The sequence below is a fragment of the Sitophilus oryzae genome, unplaced genomic scaffold, assembly GCF_002938485.1.
Source record: "Sitophilus oryzae breed Bouriz unplaced genomic scaffold, Soryzae_2.0 scaffold_810_pilon_pilon, whole genome shotgun sequence".
Taxonomy (NCBI): domain Eukaryota; kingdom Metazoa; phylum Arthropoda; class Insecta; order Coleoptera; family Curculionidae; genus Sitophilus; species Sitophilus oryzae.
The window spans coordinates 2955792-2982554 of NW_022147429.1; the positions used below are offsets into that span (position 1 = coordinate 2955792).

At 31.3% G+C, this 26763-nt stretch overlaps 3 protein-coding genes across 6 annotated transcripts in view; 2 read left to right on the top strand and 1 right to left on the bottom strand.

Moving 5' to 3' along the window:
- Positions 1 to 830, top strand: part of LOC115888999 (cysteine dioxygenase type 1) — a 31585-nt gene extending 30755 nt beyond the window's left edge. Inside the window, exon 4 of one of the 2 annotated variants that reach the window (XM_030908905.1) lies at positions 710 to 775. In XM_030908905.1, coding sequence (XP_030764765.1) covers positions 710 to 717 — 8 coding nt within the window. In that variant the 3' untranslated portion in view covers positions 718 to 775. Of the gene's footprint in view, positions 1 to 709 lie in introns of both variants that reach the window. The other variant, XM_030908904.1, reaches the window with a different exon arrangement.
- Positions 831 to 1035: 205 nt separating this feature from the next.
- LOC115889000 (AP-3 complex subunit sigma-2) lies at positions 1036 to 3179 on the bottom strand. The gene is made up of 4 exons (XM_030908906.1): positions 2968 to 3179; positions 2823 to 2914; positions 2305 to 2596; positions 1036 to 1686 (listed from the first exon to the last, which is right to left on the bottom strand). Exons 1-4 carry the CDS (start codon positions 3034 to 3036, stop codon positions 1564 to 1566), a joined length of 576 nt encoding a protein of 191 aa, XP_030764766.1. The 5' UTR covers positions 3037 to 3179; the 3' UTR covers positions 1036 to 1563.
- Positions 3180 to 3582: 403 nt separating this feature from the next.
- The window catches only part of LOC115888967 (neogenin), a 326830-nt gene continuing 303649 nt past the window's right edge, over positions 3583 to 26763 (top strand). For all 3 annotated transcript variants that reach the window (XM_030908855.1, XM_030908856.1, XM_030908857.1), the window contains exon 1: positions 3583 to 3793. In XM_030908855.1, the coding sequence (XP_030764715.1) occupies positions 3706 to 3793 (88 nt within the window). In that variant the 5' untranslated portion in view covers positions 3583 to 3705. The remainder of the gene's footprint in view (positions 3794 to 26763) is intronic.

Consider the following 26763-nt stretch of genomic DNA (forward strand, 5'->3'; position numbering starts at 1 on the left):
ATATTAATTTAAAGTTAAATGTTTTTAAGTTTAATTTTAGACTGTAATATGATTTTAAATGAGAAAAACGCAATATATGAAATGGTGTTATGTCAACACTGTAACACTTAAAAGGCAGACCTATGAAAAAAATGCATTCAACCATTTTTGTAGAGAATTTCCTGTGCATCAATTTTATATATTATAAAGTATTTTTCTGTAGGTGTCATATTGTCCGACATATAAAGTTATAAGTGACATTTAAACCCTCCCCCCTCCTCGAGGTCATCGACTATTTTCGGGGACATTTGACACATATCAGTCCAAGTCTAGAGGAATCGTTTTTTAAAACCATTTACAAAACTATAGGATTTTTTTCACCGATTTACCTAATTTCATTGGGGTAAATGGCGAATGCGCTAGGCCACGATTGTTATAATCATATATTTCTTAAATATTTATTAACTTGAATGTGGTTGAGTTACTATCCACTATATTCTTATATTGTTTTACTAAACTCTCCGTTTTTTTTAAGATGAAGTATCAAAATAATTTAGATATCTGAAATATATATTCTAAATACATCTTCGACACAACTAAATGTATTTATGCATGCATAAAAACGAATTATGTTATTAAATTTCAATATTTTCAGAAGATTCCATTAGTATAATGTAAATATTGCTAAAATATAGTTAATATACATATTTATAAAATTTGTTTGTTGCAGGACCTTAAGGATATTTCAACACCTGAGGATAATTAGAATATATTAATTTAACTTTTTAAAATTATAATCGACATACTTATAGTTTAACTATTTGTTGAAAATAATGTATATATATATATATGTATATATATATATATATATATATATATATATATATATATATATATATATATATACAAATAATTATTATTTTATTATATTTCTTAAACCACTTGTTATACTAAGTTTTCTTCAGAATAGGAATTAACAAACTAATTTAATAGGTTTAAATCAGGTATTCATATTAGTACGACGTTTCGCCTAATGTGGTAGGCATTTTAAATACATATTAGTAATAGCGAATAGAATTTGTAGAAACAACATTAAAAGCAAATATGATTTTTTAGAATAAATATGTATTGAAAATGCCTACCACGTTAGGCGAAATGTCATTATATATATAAGAACATAAATAACTCAAGCGGGAAAACATCTGTTTTGTAATTAAAATAATAAAATGTTTCCTGTACTTAAATAATATTTAATTTGTTATATTTCTCTTAACTTGGTATGCCAAATAAGTTTTATTTACCTTAAGAATTTAATTAAATTTATTAACATTAAAGATAATAAACTAATAATACAAAATAATAAAAAATATATTTATTATAGGTACTGCATCAAAGTTATACATAGTCTAATAAAATGACCTATTCTATAAATATAATCTTATATAGCTAAATTGCATAAAAATATGTGCAGTATGATCATTATGTATACCTAGGTGATGATGGATCTTCTAACAGGAACCTAGCATCTGGTGAATTGTGATCTGAAGCTATATCTAGGTTTTGAAACTGGTTCCCTAATTGTGGTCAGAACTTAAGGTCCTTTATGGCTTGGGGCAAATCTGGAAGCTTGATGTCTTTGATCTGTTGAGGAATGTTCATATTTTTAACTGCTGAAACTGCCCGTGCTGGGGCAGCTGATATTCCAGCCTATAAAAAACAATGTGTAGTTTTAATTACAGGATATACCAAAGTATAAAGAAATATATTTATATTTAGATATACAGCTAAACATTATTACAACACAATATCTGCTTCTACACAGCCCCCTACAACATAGTTTAGAATTCAAAAAGCATATATGGCGTATTCTATAAGTAAATTACTATAACATAATTTTGAATACTAGTAGGAGACTGAATTAAAAACAAAACACATAAATGGACATCATAAATTAGTATTTGACATTGTTTAACAAAAAGAATTGATTCATAAAACTCACGTGTTATAGAAAATGATTGTCATAAACTAAACTTAATGTCGACATTATTTGCAAATGACTAGTCCACATCTATAATTGAAATATCTAATTGTTAAATAATTACTGAAATGAAAATGTTTCTTCTCAGATATACAGAAACAACAATTTATATAAAACTACCTTTTAATATATGTAATATCAGCGGCATGAACTATGAAAGTTTTAAAACTCAAAATTATGTGCCTAAATTTAAGCTTCAAGAAAATTTAGAAAAAAATTACAAATATAAATTAACCTAAATCATACACTTAAACATTATAAACTAATAAAAGTACAAGATAACTAACCTCTTGTTTTTCTAATTTATTTTGATCTTCTATCCTAGTTAATATTTCTGTCATGTTGGTTTCCAACACCATTCCACCCATAACCAACTCATTTAATATAAAATGTACTTTATCTACATGGAAAATTAAATCTAATTCGCATACATTCTCAAAACATTTGTCTAAAGTTTCAACGAAGACCTGGATTAAATCCAAAATTCCTAACTCACTTTCTGAAGAATCAACACAAAAAACAAAATACAGGGTGGCATAATGTCTGTAAATTAATTTGTAGTCACTGCCACCAATTAAACTAAAATTTAAAACATTGTAATTAAGAAATAATACAAGACAAAGCACAGATAACATATCGAGAGCTAAAAGGCAGGACCTTGCAATTTTGGTCATCGCCTTAATGGAAGTTGTACGAAGTTTTTATTGGCTCCTGTAAAATTCATTTTTCGTAAATACGAAGTTCTGTCTTTTAGCCCTCGATATACTATGTTACCAGTGGGGATATTAATATAAACAATATTCACCTTCCACCTTCTAAAAAATTACAGACATTATCATCCCTTTTTGACACCAGTTGAAATGTTTCTTTAATTATCTGTTGTTGCATATCTTCAGGCTGAAATATAAAATTATTTAATTATTTAAATAATAGTTCTACACAATACTTACAAAATACTGGTAGAATTTAGATAATCTAGGTTTTCCATGATTATTAAATACTAAAATAGCTTTAATCATGATTTACTATATATTATGACAAAGCAAACTATATAACAAAACTTATAAAATCCTAATTGTTCTTAATAAAAAATAATAAATTGAAAATTCCAACTTTTTAAAATATTTTAGTTTTTAACCTAAGTCACCTAAGTTTTTAATTTTTAAAAATGTAAACAGCTGATTTTAACCATAGTGGTGATGTGTCAAAATAATTATTCTACTCTGTGGTCAAATGATAAACAAGAAAAAATCTTTTATGAAATGAAATTGCTCCCATTAAAATCAACAATCCAAGTAATTTGTTATACGAATACTTATGTGGGTCATGTAGATAAATAATAAAAAATTATTTCATTCAGAAATTACAGCATAGATAGTTATTTCAGAAGTTATGAATTCTGATTAGTAAACCCTCCTTTACAGGAATCTGTAATGATTTTTGTCTTTGTTTTCTCTATATTTTGTCTCGCTTCTTTCTCCCCACTCGTTGACTTTGTTGACAAAAAAAAATGACGGCCGACAATGACGGAAGAAATGAAAGAGGAAATTTAGTAAAATGGCGTCGTCGGTTGATGAATGAGATTTTAAGGTTGCTTTGCGTATCGGTAGAAATTTGTGAATTGACTGAATAATAAACAAATATGAATTATAAACAATAGACAATTTATTACGTGTGCAATATTAAAAATGAAACGGACATTTTATGTGAATTGTTCACTATGTAAATCTTTTTTTCTTCTGGCGGTAGCTACTGTTTTAACACCTACAACACAAGGTAACCAAAAAACCAAATGGTTTTAAATTTATAGTTTTCAATAAGTAGTTTGGTATTTGAATTATTTAATGCATTAAGTAGCACAGATGTTTTGTTGAACTATAGAATATTATAGCTCATATACCTACAAGTTTTAAATTTGTTACAAACTTAGTTTATGTTTTGATTGTGTAGGTGTAAATTTAACCTCTTTATTAAGTTTATGTACCCACTAACAGTATGCTTAGTCGCAGCATACATTATTTTTCGGGAAAATTTTACTTATTCAATAGGAATTTAAAGAAATGATATTATTTACCAACTTTTCAATTGTTGAGTTATTTTATATCAAACAATTTCTGAGCTACTGCGCTGATTACATAAATATTAACAATTAACAATTTTAAACGGTATTAGAGTATATTATTAATATTATCAGCCGATAAATGTAGTTAATTTTGATGTTTTAAAAATAATTTTAGTGCTATACTTTGCCTCTCTTGTTTGAGAAAAATGATATGAAAATTTTATCTTATTGTACTAATATAATAAATATTTTTATCTTAGTGTTGTTATTGTATAACTACCATATTTTGCGCCATACAGTCTGAAAAATACGATAAGATATGAAATGAAATTCCACTACATTTGGAAACAAAAATGGATAAAATTATGTTTTAAAAGAAAATTGTAGGTAATCGTCTCGGTAATTCTACTATAATAACTAAAAATAAATTATATTTTTTTGTAATATACCCTTACAAGGTGTGTAATTCATGTAATAGGTACCTACCACTATTAATTGCTATCTCCCAAACTAAGTGCTACTATATCAGTTAAATTAGAGAAAAGTTGCCTTTTTGATGGCTATTTGGTCTTTTTATTGCGCTGCCAAAATTATATTAATTTCTGAGATACAGGGTGATTTATTAAAAACGGATAATATCTATAGAACAATTCATTTTTGAAACGCAATTTAAAATTGATAGTTTGTAATTCTTTAAGCGCTATAACATGTTTCCATCAATTCTTATTTTCGTCTTTTCGTATTCCGGCTATCACCATCAACTTAATTATTTTTAAGACGGACCTGGTTTTTTTTTATTTTTCAAAGCTTATCACTTTTCAAATGCAATGATGCATTACACTTACCACTTTGATTAAATATGTGTAAAAAACAAACATCATTTTTGGGGTTATTGTGATACAGCATTACATTTGGGAGCTATGTTTGGGAGCCTTTTAAATAAAAAAAAATACAATAATAATAACAGACCCGTAAGTATATAATAAAAAATAGTAATACAAAGAACAGGTGGTACCTATATTTCGACTTCAGGAACACGTCTATCAGTTTTTTTTTTCAAAAAAAAAATGTTGAAAATCGGGCATTTCAGAAAGCCTTTTTAGAACTGCCTGTTCATCGCAAATTTTCTGGAGGTCTAATTTATAATCTCTGCTATTACCATGGTTACGGCTTTACTCTATATGGTTACGTTAAAAAATTCGGTGGCTCTCAAAATTTTTTAATAATAAATCACTTGATGAATCTTTTTTTTTAATTTTCAAAATTGAATAACTCTGTTATTTTGACATATTTGAAAAACGGTAAGGAGAATATATGTTTTTTTATCAAGATCTACCAGTCCTATAAAATATTTGCACTTATTTAAGAATCATTCTGTATATGTAGATGTTTTTTACATCACCGTGTATCTCAGAATCTGACGGAATTTGGCAACACGGTAAAAAGATCTTAGATGAGCACAGAAAAAGCAAATCTTTTTTTAATTAACTAACCTATCTTGTAACACTTGCCGTTTGGTAGATAGCAATAGTGGTATCACAAGAATTAGACGCCCTGTATATTAGTTAAAATCGAAGTTAAAATATAATTTAAACAATATTTTTATATAATAAAAAAATTAACTTTTTTACTTCGTTTTTTGAGAGCGTCACGATGAAATTTTTACCCCCTGTAGGTATCTCCGAAACGAAGCATTTTAGGACATACATTATACGAACTTTTTTACTTATTTTTATCTGCAGAATATGCTGCCGAAGTTTCCGTAATACAATTCGGACCACCCTGTATTATACCGAGTATTACGGTATTATACTTAAAGATGGAAAATTATATAGTGAATATCGATTGTCATTTCCAAACTAACTTGTTTGTAGTTTGGGTCCAGGAGGTTGCATTATGTTGAAGACTACAATTATTCTTAAAATAGTATCACTTATTGTAATATGTTTTAGTTACTTGAAACAGCTGATTGACTATTTGCCACAGAAAATTCTACAATATATTTCCTATCAATTAAACTTTTAGTTACGTAATCGAGGGCGCGATTTTTAAATTAATTGTTGCCAATCATGGACATATTCGGCGCCGTGACTTCAAAATCAAAATTCTCATGTCAAAAAACTCCCTGACACCAATTTTCATCCAAATATTGACGCAGTGCCTTCTATTAAAAGATCAGCCTACGGGCGAGATTTATGACGTCACGCTAGTTAGATATAACGGATTAATAAATATGTTGTAGAATACATGGAAAACATAATTATTCCTCAGATTTTTGGTTTGTATTTTAAAAATGATATAGTTTACATGAAATATACATAATATATAGTTAATAACTACAACATATATACCTATTTATAGTAATAAATACTTTGGGAAATAAACTATGAACCATACAAATGCAACAAATGTTTTACAATGTACAGCTGGTTCCAAAAAAAATGAATACGACTCTTTACACATTTTTTTAGAATATTTGTGCAGTGTATATTTATGTGTCAAGTATTTTGACATGTTAAAGTTATTGTGACATTGAGGTCATTGTGTCAGAACGTCAGTATGACATGAGTAGAGAAATGGGGGACTGGTATCATAGAATATACTGCCCGAAATAATAAAAATATGTTTTAAATCGTATTCAATTTTATTGGAACCAGCTGTACAAATAATGTATAGGTACATAAGATAATGGGTAAAATGTAAATATATTTTAAATTTTGGGGTTTGAAAATCGATCTAATTTAACAAAAAACATTCAATATCTACTAATAGTAATGTATTATTATTTGCATTCACAAAATTTATATGTATATTTTGCAAGTATCAATGTTCGAAAAATTATATTTACAAATAATACAATATTATCTAAAAAAAGGCGTCAGCGATGGCTATGAAATGAAGATCGCTGGCATTTTCTATGTAAAATTATTCTAAAATTTTTGATTTTCTTGGGATTTTTAGGTTCGGGAAAAACGCTGATTTAAGTTTTCATTTGGGTTTTCATTATTTTTATTTGGTTTAAAAAAAACGTTTCGGCAACTATAGCCTTCATCAGTGTTGTGTCATATGAGAAAAATAGTGTCGAATATAATCCAAAAAATTACATATACAATATAATTCACACCTCATAATGTTTACTGCAATTAATAAACTAATATAAACTTATCAAAAGATGACCACATGTTTTTTAAAATTATTATTCTTAACACTAAAATTATCTACATTGACTATGGAGAACGCAGTAAACATTATGTGTGTGGTGTGAATATTTTATATGTAATTTTTTGGATTATATTCGACACTATTTTTTTCATATGACACAACACTAATGAAGGCTACCTATAATGTTAGCCGAAACGTTTTTTTTAAACCAAATAAAAATAATGAAAAACCAAATGAAAACTTAATCAGCGTTTTTCCCGAACCTAAACCCCAAGAAAATCAAAAAATTTAGAATATTTAGAAAGAAGGTTCAAGAATATCAAATTTTCCAAGATTGTAAAATTCTAGTTAATTATTTTATGTGTACAGTTATTTAGGGAATGTCATCGATGTTCATTTCCAAGCCAACTAGACGCCGATTTTTTTCGATGATACAGTATAATTCTTACGTAAAATGTAAATAACATTAGACCAATTAAAACAAAGAAATATGAATTTCTTAGTATTTTTAGTAACACCTTTATTCTTAAAACTTAATTTAGTATTATGCAAATATACCAATTTTATTGTTATTTTATTCATATTGTATTCAGCCATCACTTAAATATTTGATATTAATTTGGTATTGTAAATAATCAACACTATTCATTAAAAATTACTGAACAAATATATGTTATGCTTGACATACATTATATATTATCAAACAAAAACACACTCTTCTTTTAAACTGTATCAGTCTTGTCTTTACAAAAATCTTTTTTAAAATTTGAACTCAAAATAATAATCTTTTTCATGATCTTTAATACACATATTCTTTATTTTTCCCCAGATCATAATACCTACTTACATGTTTATCTTACGTGTTTGAATCTATCGAAGCTGAACCAACAACACTTGAAGTGGAGATTCCACAATATGAATAAAATAAACATAATTGTCCAATTTTCATTAATACTATCATAGGAGAATATTATTTTTAAATTTATTAAAGATATTTTCAATAGAATTCTCTTGATTTATAACTCGTACCCACTTTTCTTGCTCTTCCCACTTTAGGCTGCCTAGTATAACTATCCTTTCCACCAGGAACACAACAAAGATGAGGCATAGCACCAAAAACACACTCCACTTAAGCTTTATTGATGAATTGTTAGAGTCTTAAAAAACACACACAAAAATCACGATGAGTAAAAAATGTATGGGCACTTTTAGGTTAAATCACTTACACAACGTGTAATTTTTCAATTTTTCTATTTTTTATGCGAAACCGAGAGTGACCATATATCTGGTAGTGGTTTATGTCACTTAAACACCAAAATAATTAGTTTTTTGCACTACAATAATAAATAATCCCAAAAATCATAGAGTTAAAACCAAAAATCAACCGACAAAATATGAAACGGAATCTAACCCAATATCTAAGTATGTACAGCTGATGAAGTAAACAAAAGTCCGCCCCCAGGCTGATCTTTTAAAGAACGGCAGTGATTGACGTTACTTGATAAATTATTTGGAAAAAATCTCGAAATAAAAATGGAATTTTTACCCCCTGTATTATACCGAGTATTACGGTATTATCAGAGTAAGTAGATCGCCGAGTAGCGACAGAAACCGTCGGTCGGCTCCGTCGTCGGTGGGACCAAATTTTCTTTCTCTCTCTTTTGACGTGTTTGACAGATAGACTACGTATTTAACTGCTCTACTTATGAAGTGGTCCTATAAACATGGTATATACCTGCTGATAATTTGACGTGGAATTAATTATAAAGTTTTATACATAATTTTTTGTTTTGTTTTATCCTTATTTCTAAATTTGAATGTATAAAATATTTTAGAGCTAATAAATAATTTAAAAAACGATTCGTTGCCTGAGGTATACTTGAAATAAAGTATATAGAAATATTTGATAAATGGCAACCAACAGTGGCAACTTCGCTTCTTCATATGACAGATAACATACTTATTTCGCGCAGCCGCAAAGTAAATTGAAAACGGGACTGTCGCTGCTCGTCGGTTTACTTACTCTGGTATTATATCTACATATGTACTATATCGAAAATTGTATGGTGTATATCGATTGTCATTTCCAAACTAACTTGTTTGTAGTTTGCGCCCAGGAGGTTGCATTATGTTGAAGACTACAATTATTCTTCAAATAGTATCACTTACAATATGTTTTAGGACCGTTTGACACGGGACTTAAATTTAAGAACTGAAAAGTAGTTTGGGATATATTTTATAAAATATTGTATGCAAGAAATATGTATGTATGTCAGTGTATGTAAGTGCATGCGCAGAAAAGCGCAGGATTTATTGACGTTATTATTAATTACTTGCTGTTGATTGTTGAATACAAAATAAAAATAAACTATACTACAACTATGGAAAAAGAAAAATTGATATTAGTAGTCGGTGCAGTTGGTGGAATTTCGTTAATATTAATACTAAAAAAAAGAAAGCGGAATTGTGAAAATATGTGTAGAAAGAAAAACTGGCACAGGAAATGGATTGGCAAAAGAGCGGAAGGAAAAGGCATTTTGACAATGTTAAATAAAGAGTTGCTCCATGAAGATCCTTTATCATATAAAAACTTTCTAAGAATGAATAAAATATCATTTGAAAACAATTAAGGTCAAACAAATATAACATAAACATAACCTTACAAAATCAGAGAAATGAAATTATGTATTGCGCATGTTCAGCTAATTGCATGCAAGAATTTAGAACATGTTCTATTTTATTGCATGCAATTTGACTAAAAATGCGCGCGCAACAAATTGTATACAATTTAGGCTGGAATATTGTCCCGTGTCAAACGGTCCTTAGTTTCTTGAAACAGCTGATTAACTATTTGCCACAGAAAATTCTACAATATATTTCCTGTCAATTAAACTTTTAGTTACGTAATCGAGGGCGCGATTTTTAAATTCAGTTGCCAATCATGGACATATTTTGCGCCGTGCTGACTAACTGGAATTTAAATTTCGCGCTGGGGTTTCAGGTGGTAGCAATGCTGTAAAAAATGTCAAGTTGCCGCATTTATTTATTTCCTGGCATTGTCATTCGTTTTGACACTTTTTGTATTACAAGTTTTTGGTTTAAGTAAATAGTGTTGTGCTTTAAGCTTGAAAATGTTTACTAGCAGACCTTGCAGTTGAACATTATTCTTTTTAGAACCTCTTTTAGTGCGAAGTATACAAGTTAGCCTAATTTAGCTTAGATAAGCCGTAAAAAATGCATCCTAACTTTATTAGAATATAGAATATTTTGAACGGGAAATCGGTAGTAATGGCCCTTTATGTCCCTTAAGTGCAGTTAAGAAGGTGAATTTTATTGATGTAAATAATAACTGTTCATATAATATTTATAATTAATTTATTTTTGTTTCCTAAAATATGTTGATTAAATGAAAATATGTAAAAATGGGCAACGCTGTGCCAGTCAAACTTAATCACGTGACTAAAAGTTTATTCGGTATGATATGAACTGTATACCTATGTATACTGTACCCTGAATACCCTGTATACCTGATGCATGAATTGTTTTCTTATAAATACTTTTGTAAATACTCGTGTTTTAATACATTTTTATAGACCAAACTTTAATGATGATTATTTTAAAATAATTGACATTATCTCTTTTAATAGATTTAATATTGTTCTATTTTGGAACTGAAATATTTTACGACACATCAAAATAATCGTTATCGGTCTTTAAGTAAATATTTTATTTTTAATTGATCTCTAGTGTTAACACTAATGTCTCATGTGACATTTAATGAGAAGATTTAGATATATGTTATTTTCGTCTTTAGTTGGTTTAGTTTACAGACTAGCTTTTATTTTTGACACTCGGTGACATAAAAAGACAGAAGACCTAACAAAATCGAGACCAAAAATATACTTGTATTTTTAGAAATAATTTATCTAATATTTCCCGATGTTGATTTCCCGATGTCGTAACATTCATTAAGTCTTATGTTATTACTATTTATTAATAATTACTTATTTAATTTTGCGAAAAGAAATGTGAGTTGTGGAAAAAAGGAACATCAATTTTTAGAATAAAAATTTCAACATAGGGAAACAATAAATGAAGTGTGTTTTTGCAATTATTATTAATCGTGATGTTAGAAATTATTTCCAGATAAGCCTAGTATCTAGATTTTCGTAAATAATTAATTTACGAAAGAGTTCATTGACAAAACAAACTTGTCTATCTTTCATATCTTGCAAAAGTCTGAGTATTGAAGTCTGAGCCACTGAAACAGAAATCTAAATAAAAGTTATACAGGATCCGGCAATAGTGCGTCGGGCATCTGTAGTTCCTAAAATAAAAAACTTGAGAATTTTGTATAGGTGCAAACCTAAAATATATACGAGGATGTATGTCAGGAAAATATTTTAACTTCTATAGGGTGGCTCAAAAAGTGAGTGGATCGGGATGATTTTTTTTAAATGGAACACCCTGTATATTATTGCATTTTGGCTTCCTTTCAGATCACTTTACACAATCCTAAGATATGAGTAAATATATTTCGATAGTGTCAAAGATATTAATAAATAAATAAAAAATATATATTTTTTAACCTTCTTTAAAAAGTTATTACAAATACAAGAACCTGTCCTGAAATCAAAACTATATTAGGTATTTACTTTAGATGATCTATACTTACTTTGCTATAAATATCGTAATCTTAAATCATACAGGGTGTTCAAAATTCTACGCCAAATTTAAAATAAAAATATAAAAATAATTTTTCTTTTTTTTTTTAATGTGACACCCTCTATATTATTTTTTATTTTTTATTAGATGGAGAGTTAAAAAATTAAGTAGTAAATTAAAGAGTTAAAAATTTTTTGTACTTAAAGTAAGTATTTCAAAATGTTTAATGGTTTCGCCGAAGGTTTCGCAGATACACCCAGTATTATTTCTTATGGCTCTTTCAACGGTAAAATACAAGGGAAAAATCAGAGGATGCTTTGATAAAAATTTACTGTAGAAAATGCCATATAAAATATAAAACTGGGAATATCTGCGAAACCGTTAAAAATTTTGAAATACTCTTAAATACAAAAAATGCTCATTTTTTAATTCTCCATCTATTGGAGGAGTAGGTAGTTATTTTATATTTTAGAAAGTTTCGCGTAGAATTTTGAACATCATTACCATATTTATAGCAAAATAAGTACAGACCATCCAAAGTAAATACCTGATATATGGTTTTGGTTTCGGGACAGTTCTTGTATTTTTAATATTTTTTTAAAGAAGGCTGAAAAATATATATTTTTATTTATTTATTAATATCAGTAGAGGGAGATGGAGGAGCCGGAGGATGAGGCGGCGGCGTCGGAAGTGACGTAATCACGAGGGGTAAACCGCAGAGGGAAAAGTGTACACCGTAATTCCTTTTACTCAAATAATTCCTCAGAATTCCTCATAATTTCTTCGGAATTCCTTGGAATTCCTGGTCTTCAAGGTCAAGGTCAATCATTCAAGGTCTTCCTTGGAATTCCTTGGTATGAACTCTTTCAGTCTGAACCAGCGTTGCCACCTCGGTTTCGCAGTTCCGCAATGAATTTTCTGGTGATTTTTATAAATGTCTAATGTCTCTATAAGTACTAGATCTAACAATAAAAAGTACTTTTACGAGATTTACGTTTTAGAGTTAAATTTTAGGGCTAATAGGGGATCATGCGGTGGAAATACTGGAAATATGTCGGCACTTACTTATTAAAATTAAATTTTCTCGGGATTTTTTGAAAATGATAGGTACCTAGTTTACTCGTATCTATAGGAAAGGAAATTAATAAAACTTCAGTTGCACGTCATAATACGATCACCAGTAAATTCCATAAGATTACGCATGGTGTCATTGATGAAGTGCACCTAAAGTTGTATTAATTTCCCTATAGTATATACCTAGGTATTATTTCGAGGAAATGAAAAAATCAACTATACACTTTCTGAGTACTGAATAAAAAAATCTTATGAGGGTTTCTTTAAAATGGCGAAATCAGGGAACGTTATAAGTAGATCTCTCGGGGGTGGTTCGGACGTACTATTGGAATATATTTTAGATATATAATCGAGGGTACAATATTAAATTAAAAGAATATCTAACCTGTAGATATTTGATATTGGAAAATTTTGGAAGCGATTCGAAAACGAAAAACGAATAGTAAAGAATCGCCTGCAAAACGATTTTTAACCATAAACGATTACTACCTATTATAATATTCATGGTTTACTATCGTTAATTTTTTATAAAGTTGCTTGTAATTCCTCTTAATTCCTGTGGAATTCCTCTAAATTCCTAAGGAATTCCTTGGAATTCATCGGAATTCTTACGAAAATCATTGGAATTCCTTGGAATTCCTTGGAATTCCTCGTAATTCCTTGGAATTCCTGTAGAATTCCTTCATAGTGTACACCATAATTCCTCTGCGGTTTACCCCTCGCGTAATCAGTTGTGAACATGTAAAATGGGCTAATAAACAAGAACAAACAGGTTTGAACCGCTTTAAAATAGAACTAAACATGTTTGAACATAAAATGAACAGGTCCATTGTTTTAAGCTAAAAAGCGGTTCAAAGCAGATCGAAGCTGTTCACATCGGTTCAAATCTGTTTGTTCTTGTTTATTAGCCTATTTTACATGTTCACAGCTGATTACGTCACTTCCGACGCCGCCTCCTCCTCCGGCTCCTCCACCTCCACTGGCGTGGAATCGGTCATCTCCCGCTACTAATATCTCTGACAGCATCAAAATATATTTACTCATATCTTAGGATTATGTAAAGTGATCTAGAAGGGAGCCAAAAATGCAATAATATACAGGGTGTTCCATTTAAAAAAAAATCATCCCGATCCACTCACTTTTTTGAGCCACCCTATAGAAGTTTAAATATTTTCCTGAAACACATCTTCGTACACACTTTAGGTTTATACTTAAACAAAATTATCAAGTTTTTTATTCCAGGAGCCCGACTCACTATCGCCGGACCCTGTATTTTGTAAAATGCCACTGCGTAGAATCCAGACGGAAACAGCTAGTACCGTTTCAGGGTCAATGCTTAACATCTTCCCGAGCATCTCCTCTTTTTTCCGTCGTCAGAAGTAAAAAAAAAAATATTTCTTTGATTTATCCTTCTTGCTGTTTTCTTCTGAAATTCTCTTACCAGATATCTATCCCCCATGAGATCCTCCATATGTTACAAAGTCTTTAAAGTCAGCCATAGAGTATGCAAGTAAAGAAAGAAAATGTTTATCTCATCTGCAGCTTTGTCGGCAATTTATTTTTGAAACTACCCAAACGGCATTAATCAACGGAACAATTCGAGATGGTCGATAAAAGTACGTGTATGACAATGGCTGTGTACCGTTAAAACAAACGTGTATGGAACTATTTGTTCTATGCGGTGCATGTGCGAGATAGGACGTAGTTGATATATCTCGTATTGCACAAAGACAGAATGGAAATTTTATCATAAAAATACGACTCATTGGGCACACAATTCATAGTTATCTCGCATTTTAAGCAAGTTATTTTACTTATTTTTATTCACAAGAAATATACTTATATACTAGGGTTTCCGGAATCGGAGCTGTTTTTCGGAACTGGGAATTTCGGTACCGCGCCTCTTAGGAACCGGGATTTTCCGATTTTTTCGGTACTTTCGGTACTGACTAATTTTTGTTCAATGGTGGTGCAGTTCATCAATCAGAAAGCAAGGGATGGCTTTTCAAAGTAAAATGGATAAAAAATTGAGATTTTTAATGAAAAGAATATCAAATTATTGTCATGAAAAAAAATGAAAACAAGTAAAGAAAAAAAATTAAAACCGTTAATTAAATTTCACATCAAACAACATAAACCGACTTAACTGAATTTGATACAAAAGCTCTAAAATATTGAATTAAAAATGCAAATATCTATTAAAACATTACATAATAAATATTATAGGAACTTCGAAAGAAAAAAGAGGCAAGAAGAATAAGAAATAGCATCATTACTTATTTAGAAGAGTTTGATTTCGACCGCTAGAAAGTACTATAAAGGACTTTCTCACGTAACAAAAAAATAATGTTTTAATTATTGTTACTGAGGCACTTTCTGTGATAATTAGAGTTTCCAGAATCGTACTAAAATATTTTTGTTCAACGATTGTGGTGTTCGTCAATTAGCAAGCAAGAGATGGTTCTCAAAAGTAAAACCGATAAAAAATTGAGAGTTCCAAATGAAAATAATATCAAATTATTAAGTCATCAGAAACTAAACATGAACACAAATAATGAACACAAGCGAAAAAAAACACATAGGTAGCTTAAAAATTACACCAAACATCAACCAACCTCGAAACCAACTTAACTAAATTAGAAAAAAATTAACATTTTGAATTGAAGACGCAAATGCCTATAAAAACATAACACAAAAAAAACTAATACATTCAGCAATAGTATACTAAATAATAAAATACCATATCTAAACTTCAATAATTGCTAATAAACTTCAGAAGTAAATAACTTCAGAAGTAAGAATAGTAAGAGATAGCATCACTATTTATTTAGAAGAGTTTGATTTCAACCGCTAGAAAGTATCAAAAGTCTTTTGCACGTAACAAAAAATATATTTTTAATTATTATTACTGAGTCCCGGTTCTGAACCCTATTACATACAGTGCCGGCCAAAAGTGGAGAAACTTTTATAATTTCTTTCCTATTTGCGATTGTGTATAATAATCCTTCATTAGATTTTTTATTGGCATGCTTGCTAATAGTTACATTAAATAATGCACACAAAAAACTTAAATAATTGTTTTTATTGTATAAAATAAATAATATTTACTTTCCTAGAGGACATAAGTGGAGAAACTTTACTAACAATTAACAAAAACTACCTATTTTTTAATATTTAGTTGAAAATCCTTTGTTCTTGATCATCGATTCCAACAAAGACCTAATTTTATTTTCTGAAATCTCAGACCAAGCTTGTGACAGAGCAGCAAATAATTGATCTTTATTTGTAAATTTTTCTGGGTGTTTCTGCCTGACTTCGCGTTCTAGTTGCTCCCACATATTTTCTATGGGGTTCAAATCCGGGCTCTGAGCTAGCCATTTTATAACAGGCACTTGTTCTGCTTCAACAAATTCTTTAACGATTTTTGCAGTATGCTTTGGATCGTTATCATGCTGAAACACAAATACGTTTAAATAAAATATACGACGGCCTCCCCATAAGAGTTGAGGATTTACGTCCCAGTATTGAAGGAGGACAGAAAATCGAGTCGAATGGTTTCAAGACATAGGTTCATCCTTGTTTAGTCAAACCTCCTACAACACAAGGATAGACTTATGTAGGAGATGCATTGAAATTCTATAGCCATCCTTCAATATCGGGACAGAAATTTAAGCGGTAGGTACCTTCCGTATACTCTATTTTAAACGTATTTGCTGAAACAAGAGGTAACGATTCCAAACTAGAGGTAACGATTCCTCAGCAAATGGCAACATTGTATTTCTTAGATACTGATACCGATCCATAATTTCTTCTTTTCTTCTTAGTGGTCCCATCCCATGGCCAGAGAAGCACCCCACACAAGCACGTTGCCACCCCCATGTTTGATAGTTGGCGTAGTATATTTCGGATTGTATCTTTCATTATTAGGACGCCTTACCCACTTCATAGCATCGGAGCCGAACATGTTAAATTTGCTTTCATCCGACCATAGCACTTGTTTCCATTGATCGTAAATCCAATTTAAATGTTCTGTGGCAAAATCCAAACGAGACCGTCGACTTTTTTCGAAATAAAAGGCTTTTTGGCAGGGCGTCTGATGGCGTGTAGCTTCCCTTCACTTAGGCGTCTTCTAATAGTCCTCACAGAAATTGAAACATGTGGATTTTCCTTTTTTATATCGACCGCAGTAAAAAATTGATTTTTCAAAGAACACCTTATTAATTTATCGGTGGCAGCTCCACTTTTTCTGAGCCATCCTGGTTTAGGTTTACTTTCAATTATTGATCCTCTTACTTGGGACAGTTTTATTTGTTTGCAAATAACACTTTTATTTAATTTTAACTGACTTGCAATATCAACTTGCTTGACTCCCTCCTGGTATTTTTTAATAATCAGTTGTTTTACCTGATTGGATAAATTAATACCACGAGGCATTTTACATTTTTTTTAATTATTATTTTTTAAAATAATAATTAAAAAAAGATAGAGCGATTTCTGAAGGCACGTTTTGCCACTCATTTATGAATCCTTATTTTCTCTTTTAGGTGACCATTTTTTCCTCGCCTGTTTCAAAGTCCCATAAGAGATGATTCTCCTTACCTCTACCCCACCCCTCTAGAATCCCAAAATCCCGAAGGAAAGTTTGTCTCGAAAAAAACCCGGTATAAGATTAAAAACTCCGAAGATTAACACCAATTTTTTATGCATAATGTATTAATTTGCTACATTAAGTCCAGTAAATAAGGACACAAAAAGACCCAAGTCTCTATGTAATTCGTCTTTCTTGACATTTTAGGCGGATAGTGTACCTTTTGGGGAGTAGTTCAGTAAAAATCAGTTTTTCGCAAATATCTGCCAAAATATGGAATTTACAATTTTTTTTTCAAATAAAAAATGAAGCTTAGGTCATTATCTACAAAAAAACAGCATGACACTTTTTTTCATAAAGTCCCTGGAAAATGGTTAAAACCGCCCTAAAAGGTCAAAGAATGGGGTTTTCGCCAATATTGGTCGAAATATCGCATGTAGATGACTTTCATGATCGCCAAATGAAAGATTGGGTCCTTAGCTACAAAAATCATCCTGACACTTTTTTTTTCTAAAGTTCTTAAAAAGAAACCAATTCGACTATTCGTAATTATGCAATTTTCTTTTTTGTTTACACTTTCCGGAAATCCCTCGGAAAATTCCAAAAAAGCCGAAGAAGTCATTCTTGAATAGTTGTTTTTTACTAAAGTGTGATTAAACAAATACTTCAAACTTTCTCAGTTGCTTAAAGGGATTCTAAAAACAACAGTTAAAAAAAATCTTGACAAATAAGCTATTATTAGTAAAAATATGAAGAAGTTTGTTAAAATCTGAAAAATTTTTGGGCTAAGGAATGGTTTGCTCGTTTTTTTTATTATCATAAAATATGACAAAATTGAAACAAGTTCCAAAATGTGATAGCTGTTGATTCTACCTTTTAAATGAGCTTTGAATCATCAAAAAATATTAAATTTTAATCGAGTTATTAAACAATTTGACCTATCAATTAATGATACGCTTATGAAATTTATCTTCGGAGCGTTAACACTTTCGAGAAAATTTAGTGATCCTCGAGGCGGAAGATCTCTAAAACTACTAATCCTAAGCTTCTTTTTTCTAAATCTAAGCTTCATTTTTTATTGCAAGAAAAATTTTCTATATTGCATATTTTAGAAAATTTTTAGGCAGTTACTTTGGCAGCTATTTCGAAAAACTGATTGAAAAAATGGCCATTTGGGGCCATTTTTTCGGCCAAGGCTGGGGAGCAGGGTGTTACAATTTTTTTCTCAAAAGATACACAATCCGCTTCATTTACTGGACTTAATTTCACTATTTGAAAACTAAAATAATTAACGTACTTACAGACCGACAACGTCAAGACCCTGACTCAGAATGGCAAACTATCAAAAACATTGTAAAAATACTCCAGCCAATAAAATTAACAGTCAACGCGACATATATATATAGATTTATGCAAAACAGAAGCCACATTAAAAGACTGCTGAAAGCTCCACTGAAAGAACTATCCTAAATTAAAATTCCATTAAGCACAGATATACAAGATTATTATTTATTTAATAGATTAAGAAAACGGATCAAACAACTCAGAACCATTTATTCTGACATTTTCGGCATTCTTGCAAATCTCGAATTTATAAACTCTGAACCAGATGATTAATTCAAAACATCCAATATTTCCCTAATTAAATCTGAATTAGAAAAACTCTTGATCAGGCTGGAGCTCGACAATGGAGATGCACCCAGAACAGAAACCAGTAACGACAACGACGAGGATGAGTTTCCCATTGCCCAAATTCTGAGAGGAGAAGAAAATGAGTCCCAGAAGGCATTAAAACAATGTTGGAAGTCTATGCTCATGCAAATAGGGGCCAAGCTGTAACATTGTTATATTACATAACTTCGCTGTAAAATTAACAGGGGAGCCAATATCTGGACAGTTCAACATTCACATGGGATTTTCAGTTTCCAACGACAATGCACCACCCGGTATATTATTTATAATGTTTTTCTTAACTATAAATTTTCTTTGTTGTTGATATTTTACAACTACTAATTTATCTCCAGTCCTCGTATCTATTTCTAACACGAAAAAATCCATATGCACCAACTAGAAACGCAATTATTGAAGTCTTTTATTTATCTCTGTTTCGTTAACCCATCGCAAGAGCGCGCCGGTGTCGTCCTTTTGGGGTTTGAGTGATGACCAGGCGTTATTCCAGATTTATTTCGATTTTAGTTATATTTACGGTTAACGTTCCAGACTGCGGTGACTGAGTAGAGGATCAACGCACGCTCTGATGTAGCATGGCGCCTTTCTATAAACCGTTTTGTTAGTTTATCCCGAGGATTATCCTATATAGACGAATTTCGGAATTTAGATTTCCCTTTTTTTTTGTGAACTAAAGGTTGAGTAAGAATCTATTAATACTAATTCTTTAACAGACTTTTTTTTTATATAACTGTAGTTATTGTGGCAAAGATACTATAAAAGACCAGAAAGAGATTTATTCTATTATTTTGTATGTAATTTAAATAATGTTTAGTTTTGCTTATTTAATAAATAAACTTAAATGTATTAGTGTATTTACTTTAAAGGCGGGTTGATACGGTTACCCAACAAATTTCTTACAGTGTGTAAAAACCTCCAAACAAGCCAAAAGTGTCACATCACGGATCACTGAGCAATCCATTCTTAACAAATACAGGAGTTAGGCAGGGATGTTTCTTAGCGCCTCTCCTATTCAACATATTTATACTCATATTAAATGGACCGCAAACTGCAGCATAAGGTCATTAGATACAGACACGACGGTGCGGTGGTCTGTTCAACATAAAAACACGCATAAAATGTATCACAAAACTTCAATACGCTGATGACCGCGCTCTAGTTGCTAAAACGTTGCAGCAATTACAGCATATAACTGGATATACGAGGCTCTGGGCCTTAAGCTGTACATCGATCAAAACAAATAAAAGGTACAAGGATATTTTCTATGAAAACTTAAAGGGATAAGCATGCTGAATCAGTGGGAGGAAGCAGCGCGCAACAGAACGCAATAGAGAAGAATTATTGTAAACTCAGTTAACAACAACCAAAAAGTAAAGACGCAACAAAGTATGCTTATATGAGATTTTTGAATGTCCGGAGTGCGGAAGGGAGATAACATAACGTATCGGTCTTTTCAGTCACAGAAAAGCTCGTGAAAGAAGACCATAATGAAAGAAGACCACATGGGTAACCATTTTCTGATGCGTGTCAAATACTCGTCAACGAGTAATGGCAGTAGTAGGTATTCTAAGCGCCGCGCCGTTATAAATGGCAACATCCAATTGTACTTGGTCCAACTAACTTTAATTGTATCATCTCGCCTTTAAAGAAATATTCAATAGTATTTTCGGATATTAAAATATACTCCTAATATTTAATTTACTCCCTGCACAATATATAAAATAAAATTAAATAATTATCCGTCAAGGACAAGTTTATCTTTCAAAACAAGAAACAGAACTTCTACAACGTAAAAATGAGTTTTAATTAGGAACTGTTTGGTTTATCGGTTTAGGAGGAACGTTTTTTTTTTCTTATAGATAATACATATATTAACAAAATAATTTAGTGCATGAACGAGGCTGTTGGTCGTATAATAATGTTTGTAGTCTGTTAAATTTATTTCATTATTGGAAAATGTATTAATATTACAGCAAAATTTATGTAGTTAAACGTTTTAATTTATTTATTTTTATTATTGAAATTCGGATTCAGGTATTTATTTTTATTGGTGATGGGATAATTCGAGCGAAAATTCACTCGAGTACCCGATTATTGAAATAACCGACATCGCTTGATTATGAGCGAACGCTGCAAGTGACGAGTTACGAGCGACGAACGCAAGCGATCCTAGAATGAAATAAATTGAAATCCGATTTTAATGTAACATATTCGATAAAAAGCCGAGCGAATTTTCTACATATATTGCAGGTAGCAAATTTATACGACGTTATCCGTTGCATATCTGAGGGACAAAATTTTACGACCTACATCGACAATAGTTTGAAATAAACTAAATCAAGCGAATCGCTTGCTATCACCGATGGAATATGGCCTTTCGTATGTGCCCTGCGCACGCAACTTACCGCTTGGCGCTTGACGTTAACGAGTACTGATGACAACAAGCGACGGACGAAAAACCGTCGCTCGGTTATTGCAATCGCTTGAAACTCGAGTACTCGATTATTGAAATTAATCGGTTTTTCCCATCACTAATTTTTATTATTGAAATTGAAAGTACAATCCCTGACGCTAAATCCAAGGAATCCAAATCCTGCTCTTTGGACGGATCTAATGCAGACAGATATGAGAACTGCCTCAAAATAACCCTTGAGAATAAAATGTTAATATGTACGTCTGTAGATAAGAACCTTTGGTTGTTCATGGACATTCATCTGAGGTTTACCGAGTTACCGAGAACTGTGTCAAAATGGGCTTTCATTAATTTTAAATCAATATATCGAAGTAGACATAATAATATGCTTAACAATAACATAAAAAAACTCTTAGTGAGAGCCTGTTTCTCATTTCACATTTTGTGACGTTCTCTATAGTGGAATGACAGTTGAAACTGTTATTTAACAGCTTAAAATAACAGTTTTTATAAATGTATTATATTGTTAAAGTAGCCATCATTGTCAGTATACTACTGTTTTTTTCTGTAAATAGCAACTAGCAGCAGTTACGAATTTTTATTTCGAAGTAGGTAACAGTTCTAAAATATCATATTTTTAAATAATAACCCGTCAGTTTGCTATTGTAAGCCTTGAAGAAAAAGAATCGACAAAACTACTAGCAATAAAATAATATTTTCTTAGTAACTAATTCCTTTGATGAAACAGGCTATCTATTTTTTTTTATTAAAATTAATACTATGTTGACATCGCCGAAGCTCATCTTTCATGGATTATGTTTCCATTGTTTACAATCTGTGTGTTCGTAAGGAACTTAAAAAATGAATATTTCACTCTTAACAGCATGCGGAATCTCGAATTTTCTCGAGAAATTTCCCTAAGGGTTTTCCAGATGATTTACTTCCGATCGCTTCAGGAATACATTTTCCATTGCTTCGCCTTAATCTGCCGGCTTTGACATAGTATTTTGTGCTGTATCAGACCGGTATTACTTTTAAAAGGAAAAGTTATATTGGGCATTTAATATTTATGTTTGTTTTTGAATAGCGCCTTAGGGACATAAATAAGAAATGTGTAATGTTACGACATTGGAGAGATTTATGGGATATAAGTTTTATAAAGTCATTTTATTACGTAAATCTACCTAAATAATTTAGTAGCTCTGATAGGTAGGTATATAGGTTAATAAGGGTTCTTATATCTCTTATAGCTCGATGTAAATGTTCTTAAAAATGTATTTTATTTTCTATTCCTCTGGACTCTCAACACGAATTTATTAGTAACTTAGGATTATGTAGAATGATGAAAGAGGAACCACCCTTGGGAGCCTACCTTAGCCACTCACAATTTTTTGAAACAACATTTTTCGGTTCTTTATAAAATTACATTAGATTCCTTTTCTAAATCTGTCTTATCTTATTTTTTGAGATCTTATTAGTGATGGGATAACTCGAGCGATAATTCGCTCCAGTACTCGATTATTGAAATAACAGACATCGCTCGATTATGAACGAGCGATGCAAGTGACGAGTTACGAGCGACGAAGGCAAGCGATTCTAGATTGAAATAAATTGAAATCCGATTTTAATGTGACTACAAAGTCGATCTTGTATTGTCGATCTTGTCACTTATAAACAACACAGGGTCATTAGAAGGAGAAATAAGAAGATGTGAAATGACAAGAGTGGCAGTGCGAAAACTTTCAAAGATATGGCGACACAAAAACATATCTAAACACTTAAAAAAGACTTATTCACTGCCTAATATTTCCTATATTAATGTATGGGTCCGAGTCCTGTACGATGAGACAGTCAGAAATGAAAAAAAATGACGCAACTGAGATGTACTGCAGTTGGCAACGAATGCTCAGAATTCCCTGGACTGCCCGGCGAACCAATGAATCTATAATCCAAGAGCTGAACATCACAGAACGCCTCTCAACTTCTATACGTATACTTAAATATTTCGGTCACGTTATGAGGAGGGATACTGACTGTATGGAAAAAAACTCATTATACAGGGCAAGGTTCCAGGAAGAAGACTAAGACGCCGCTCGCCCTCCCGTTGGATAGACCAGCTATCAAAGATCACCCACAAGCCACTACACACGCTTGTTCATGAAGCACAAGACGGAATATTAATTTTTAATTAATTATGGAGACAAACCTCACACATCACCTGACCACTACATTCCTCTTGTAGGAATAAAGACATAGAGAGAGAGAGAGAGAGACAAAGTCGATCGAATTTTCTACATACATTGCAGGTAGCGATTTTATACGACGTTATCCGTTGCGTATCTGAGTGACAAAATTTTACGACCTACATCGACAATGCTTTAAACTAAGCTAAATTAAGCGAATTACTCATCGCTTGCTACTTGTCATTTGCATTCATCACCGAAAGAATATGTGCTCTGCGCAAGCAACTTACTTCCGAGCACAACAAGCGACATGCGAAAAACCGGATTATTGAAATCGCTTGAAACTTTAGTACTCGATTATTGAAATTAATCGGTTTTTCTTATCACTAGTTCTTATTTTTCAACAGTTGGGTATACAAACTGGTGAAAAATAAGAACTCAAAAATACAAGATTATAGACAGAAAACTGTAATAGTTTCGTCTAAAGGCGACTCCACACATTTAGATATTTGGTATATGAACGAATATGTGTCATCATCATCATCATTTTCAGCTTATTCAACCATTTCCAATTATGGTGTAGCCTCCCTTACATACTCTCTTTGTATTTAGGATTTGAGTCCATTGTTGTCCATTGTTGGCTATGCAGGCCCAAATTATCCCTTCTAATTTCCTAATATCATGGTCTCATCTCAGGTTTGGTCTTCTTCTAGGTCTCTTAATTCCTCGTGGGTACGATGCTGTAATGTTTGTGGTCCATCTGTTATCAGTTCTTCTTGCCAGGTGTCCTGCTCATTGCCATTTGAGGGATTTGACTCTGTGGATGACATCTATTACCTGGGTCTTTTGTCGTAGCCACTATATTCTTTTACGGTCTCTCTTGGTTATTCCCAGCATATTTCGTTCCATTGAGCGTTGTGCGACCTGCGATTTCCTTATGATGTCCGATCTTATTATGAATTAAGTTATGATTGTCCAGGTTTCGAATGCGTAGGTCATGACTGATAGTACATATTGGTCGAATATTTTCTTCTTTAGATAGAGTGGCATTCTAGATTTGAATATGATTTAGTTTCTTCGATAAGTACTCCATGCTAACTTAATTCTTGGGTTGATTTCTGGTAGTAGAGTATATAGGTTGATTATGGTAGTAGTAGTATCTTCTGCTACTATTTCCAGTGTTGGGCTATTTATTAGAATGTTTCTTTTCTTTCCACTGGTTCGTTGCACATTACTTTAGTTTTTACTAAATTCATTTTGAGACCCACTTTATTGCTGGCTGTATTTAGTTCATTAATTTATGCTTGTAGTTCTTAAGGACTATTGGCAATTAGGACTATGCCATCAACGCATCTTAGATGGTGAAGATATTCTCCATCTATTTTTAAACCTTTGTTGGTCCAGTCCAGTTCATGGACGATTTCTTCTAATGTTGCTGTAAACAGCTTTGGGGATATCGCGTCTCCTTGTTAGAAAGTGTCATAGTTAGTAAATGACCACAAATCAAAGGCGCGAATATTTGCAAAACTAGCGAAAACCTGTCTGTCTACATATTCAGACAGTAGCAGTGCCTCGTAGCTGCATTTTGTGTTTACTATGTTAAAATTTAGTGATGCAACGAAACTACAATAGAATATTTGAAAAACGAACTTGATGGAGTGCATCTCATCCGCTTCACAAAAACAGGATCGAAGTATCTGATGCTTGGAATAGAATATAAAAAGAATTAACCATCCATTGTTCCGTCTTAGAACTTAACGAAAAGAATCTCAGGTCTTCTAATCGTTTAAGAATATTAGTAGTTTAAGATTAGTAAGTAATTTTCTCCAGCTAGTGTCATTCTTCGCAATGTGGGGCCCCACTTTACTTAATGGAATTTCAAAATCTTCTGCAGACAATCTACAGAAAGGTTTAAACAAACCATAATACTCCTTTACCATTATATAATTATATTTTCTAAAGATTGTTAAGGAAACTGATAAAAAGGGATACATATTTCCGCGTCGCGTCGGTGGGAAGGATAGCCAATGTCATTTTTTAATATTTTATTTTGTTTTCTTTTCAATTAATTGTTATACATATTGGGATACATATTTCCGCGTCGCGTCGGTGGGAAGGATAGCCAATGTCATTTTTTAATATTTTATTTTGTTTTCTTTTCAATTAATTTCTTCAAATGTCTTTTTCTCTTTTTATTTAACACAGTATCAAATATGCCGTCACAGCAACCATTGCACTGAAATGTCTTCATTTTTCACTTCCATCAACTATTCAAGAACAAAATAGGCCTCGTCAACCTTAGCAGCTAAAAGAAGACGTTAACTTAAAATATTTTGCTTTCTTCTTTTTTTGCTTTCTAACAAATTATTGGTTATGAATGACATCTCAAAAATAATTAATTGAATATTATATTCTTGAAATTAATAAGTAGCAAATTCTTGTGGCATTTTATAAATAGGTATGTACTACATTCTCGGAACTTTTGAATGTTGGAAATTATTTATAACGTCGCTTTATATTTACCCGCTGTATAATTTATCGATAACGGGTATTTAGTGGAGTAATTAAAAATACGCTCGAGTCGTCTTTGATTGTCAATATAAAGTATAAACCTACTCGTCGCGTTTCACTATTACGATCTACATATTCATTTTTATGAATGAAGTTTGTTGTGTCTGCTCGCATGGAACTTGCAAACATGAAAGAACTACTGTTGGGTTGTAATTATATCGCCCGTCTTTTCAATACTGAGAATAAAGTAACATTATTTAATACATTTTTATCACATTTGAAACAATAATCTAAATATGTGGGTAATTCCACATTCCTACATTAGCAATTTGTTATTAAAGTACTGGTTGAAATATTGATATTAATACACACGTTCCGAACCTATTGCATCTGTTTTTT

What these genes read in the sequence shown, in the direction of transcription:
- LOC115889000 (XM_030908906.1), bottom strand. Translation starts at nt 3,036, where the DNA reads ATGATTAAAGCTATTTTAGTATTTAATAATCATGGAAAACCTAGATTA. An exon ending in CTAAATTCTACCAGTATTTT is followed by an intron (nt 2,915 to 2,967) that starts GTAAGTATTGTG and finishes TTTATATTTCAG; the next exon opens with CCTGAAGATATGCAACAACA. An exon ending in AATTTTTTAGAAGGTGGAAG is followed by an intron (nt 2,597 to 2,822) that starts GTGAATATTGTT and finishes TTTAAATTTTAG; the next exon opens with TTTAATTGGTGGCAGTGACT.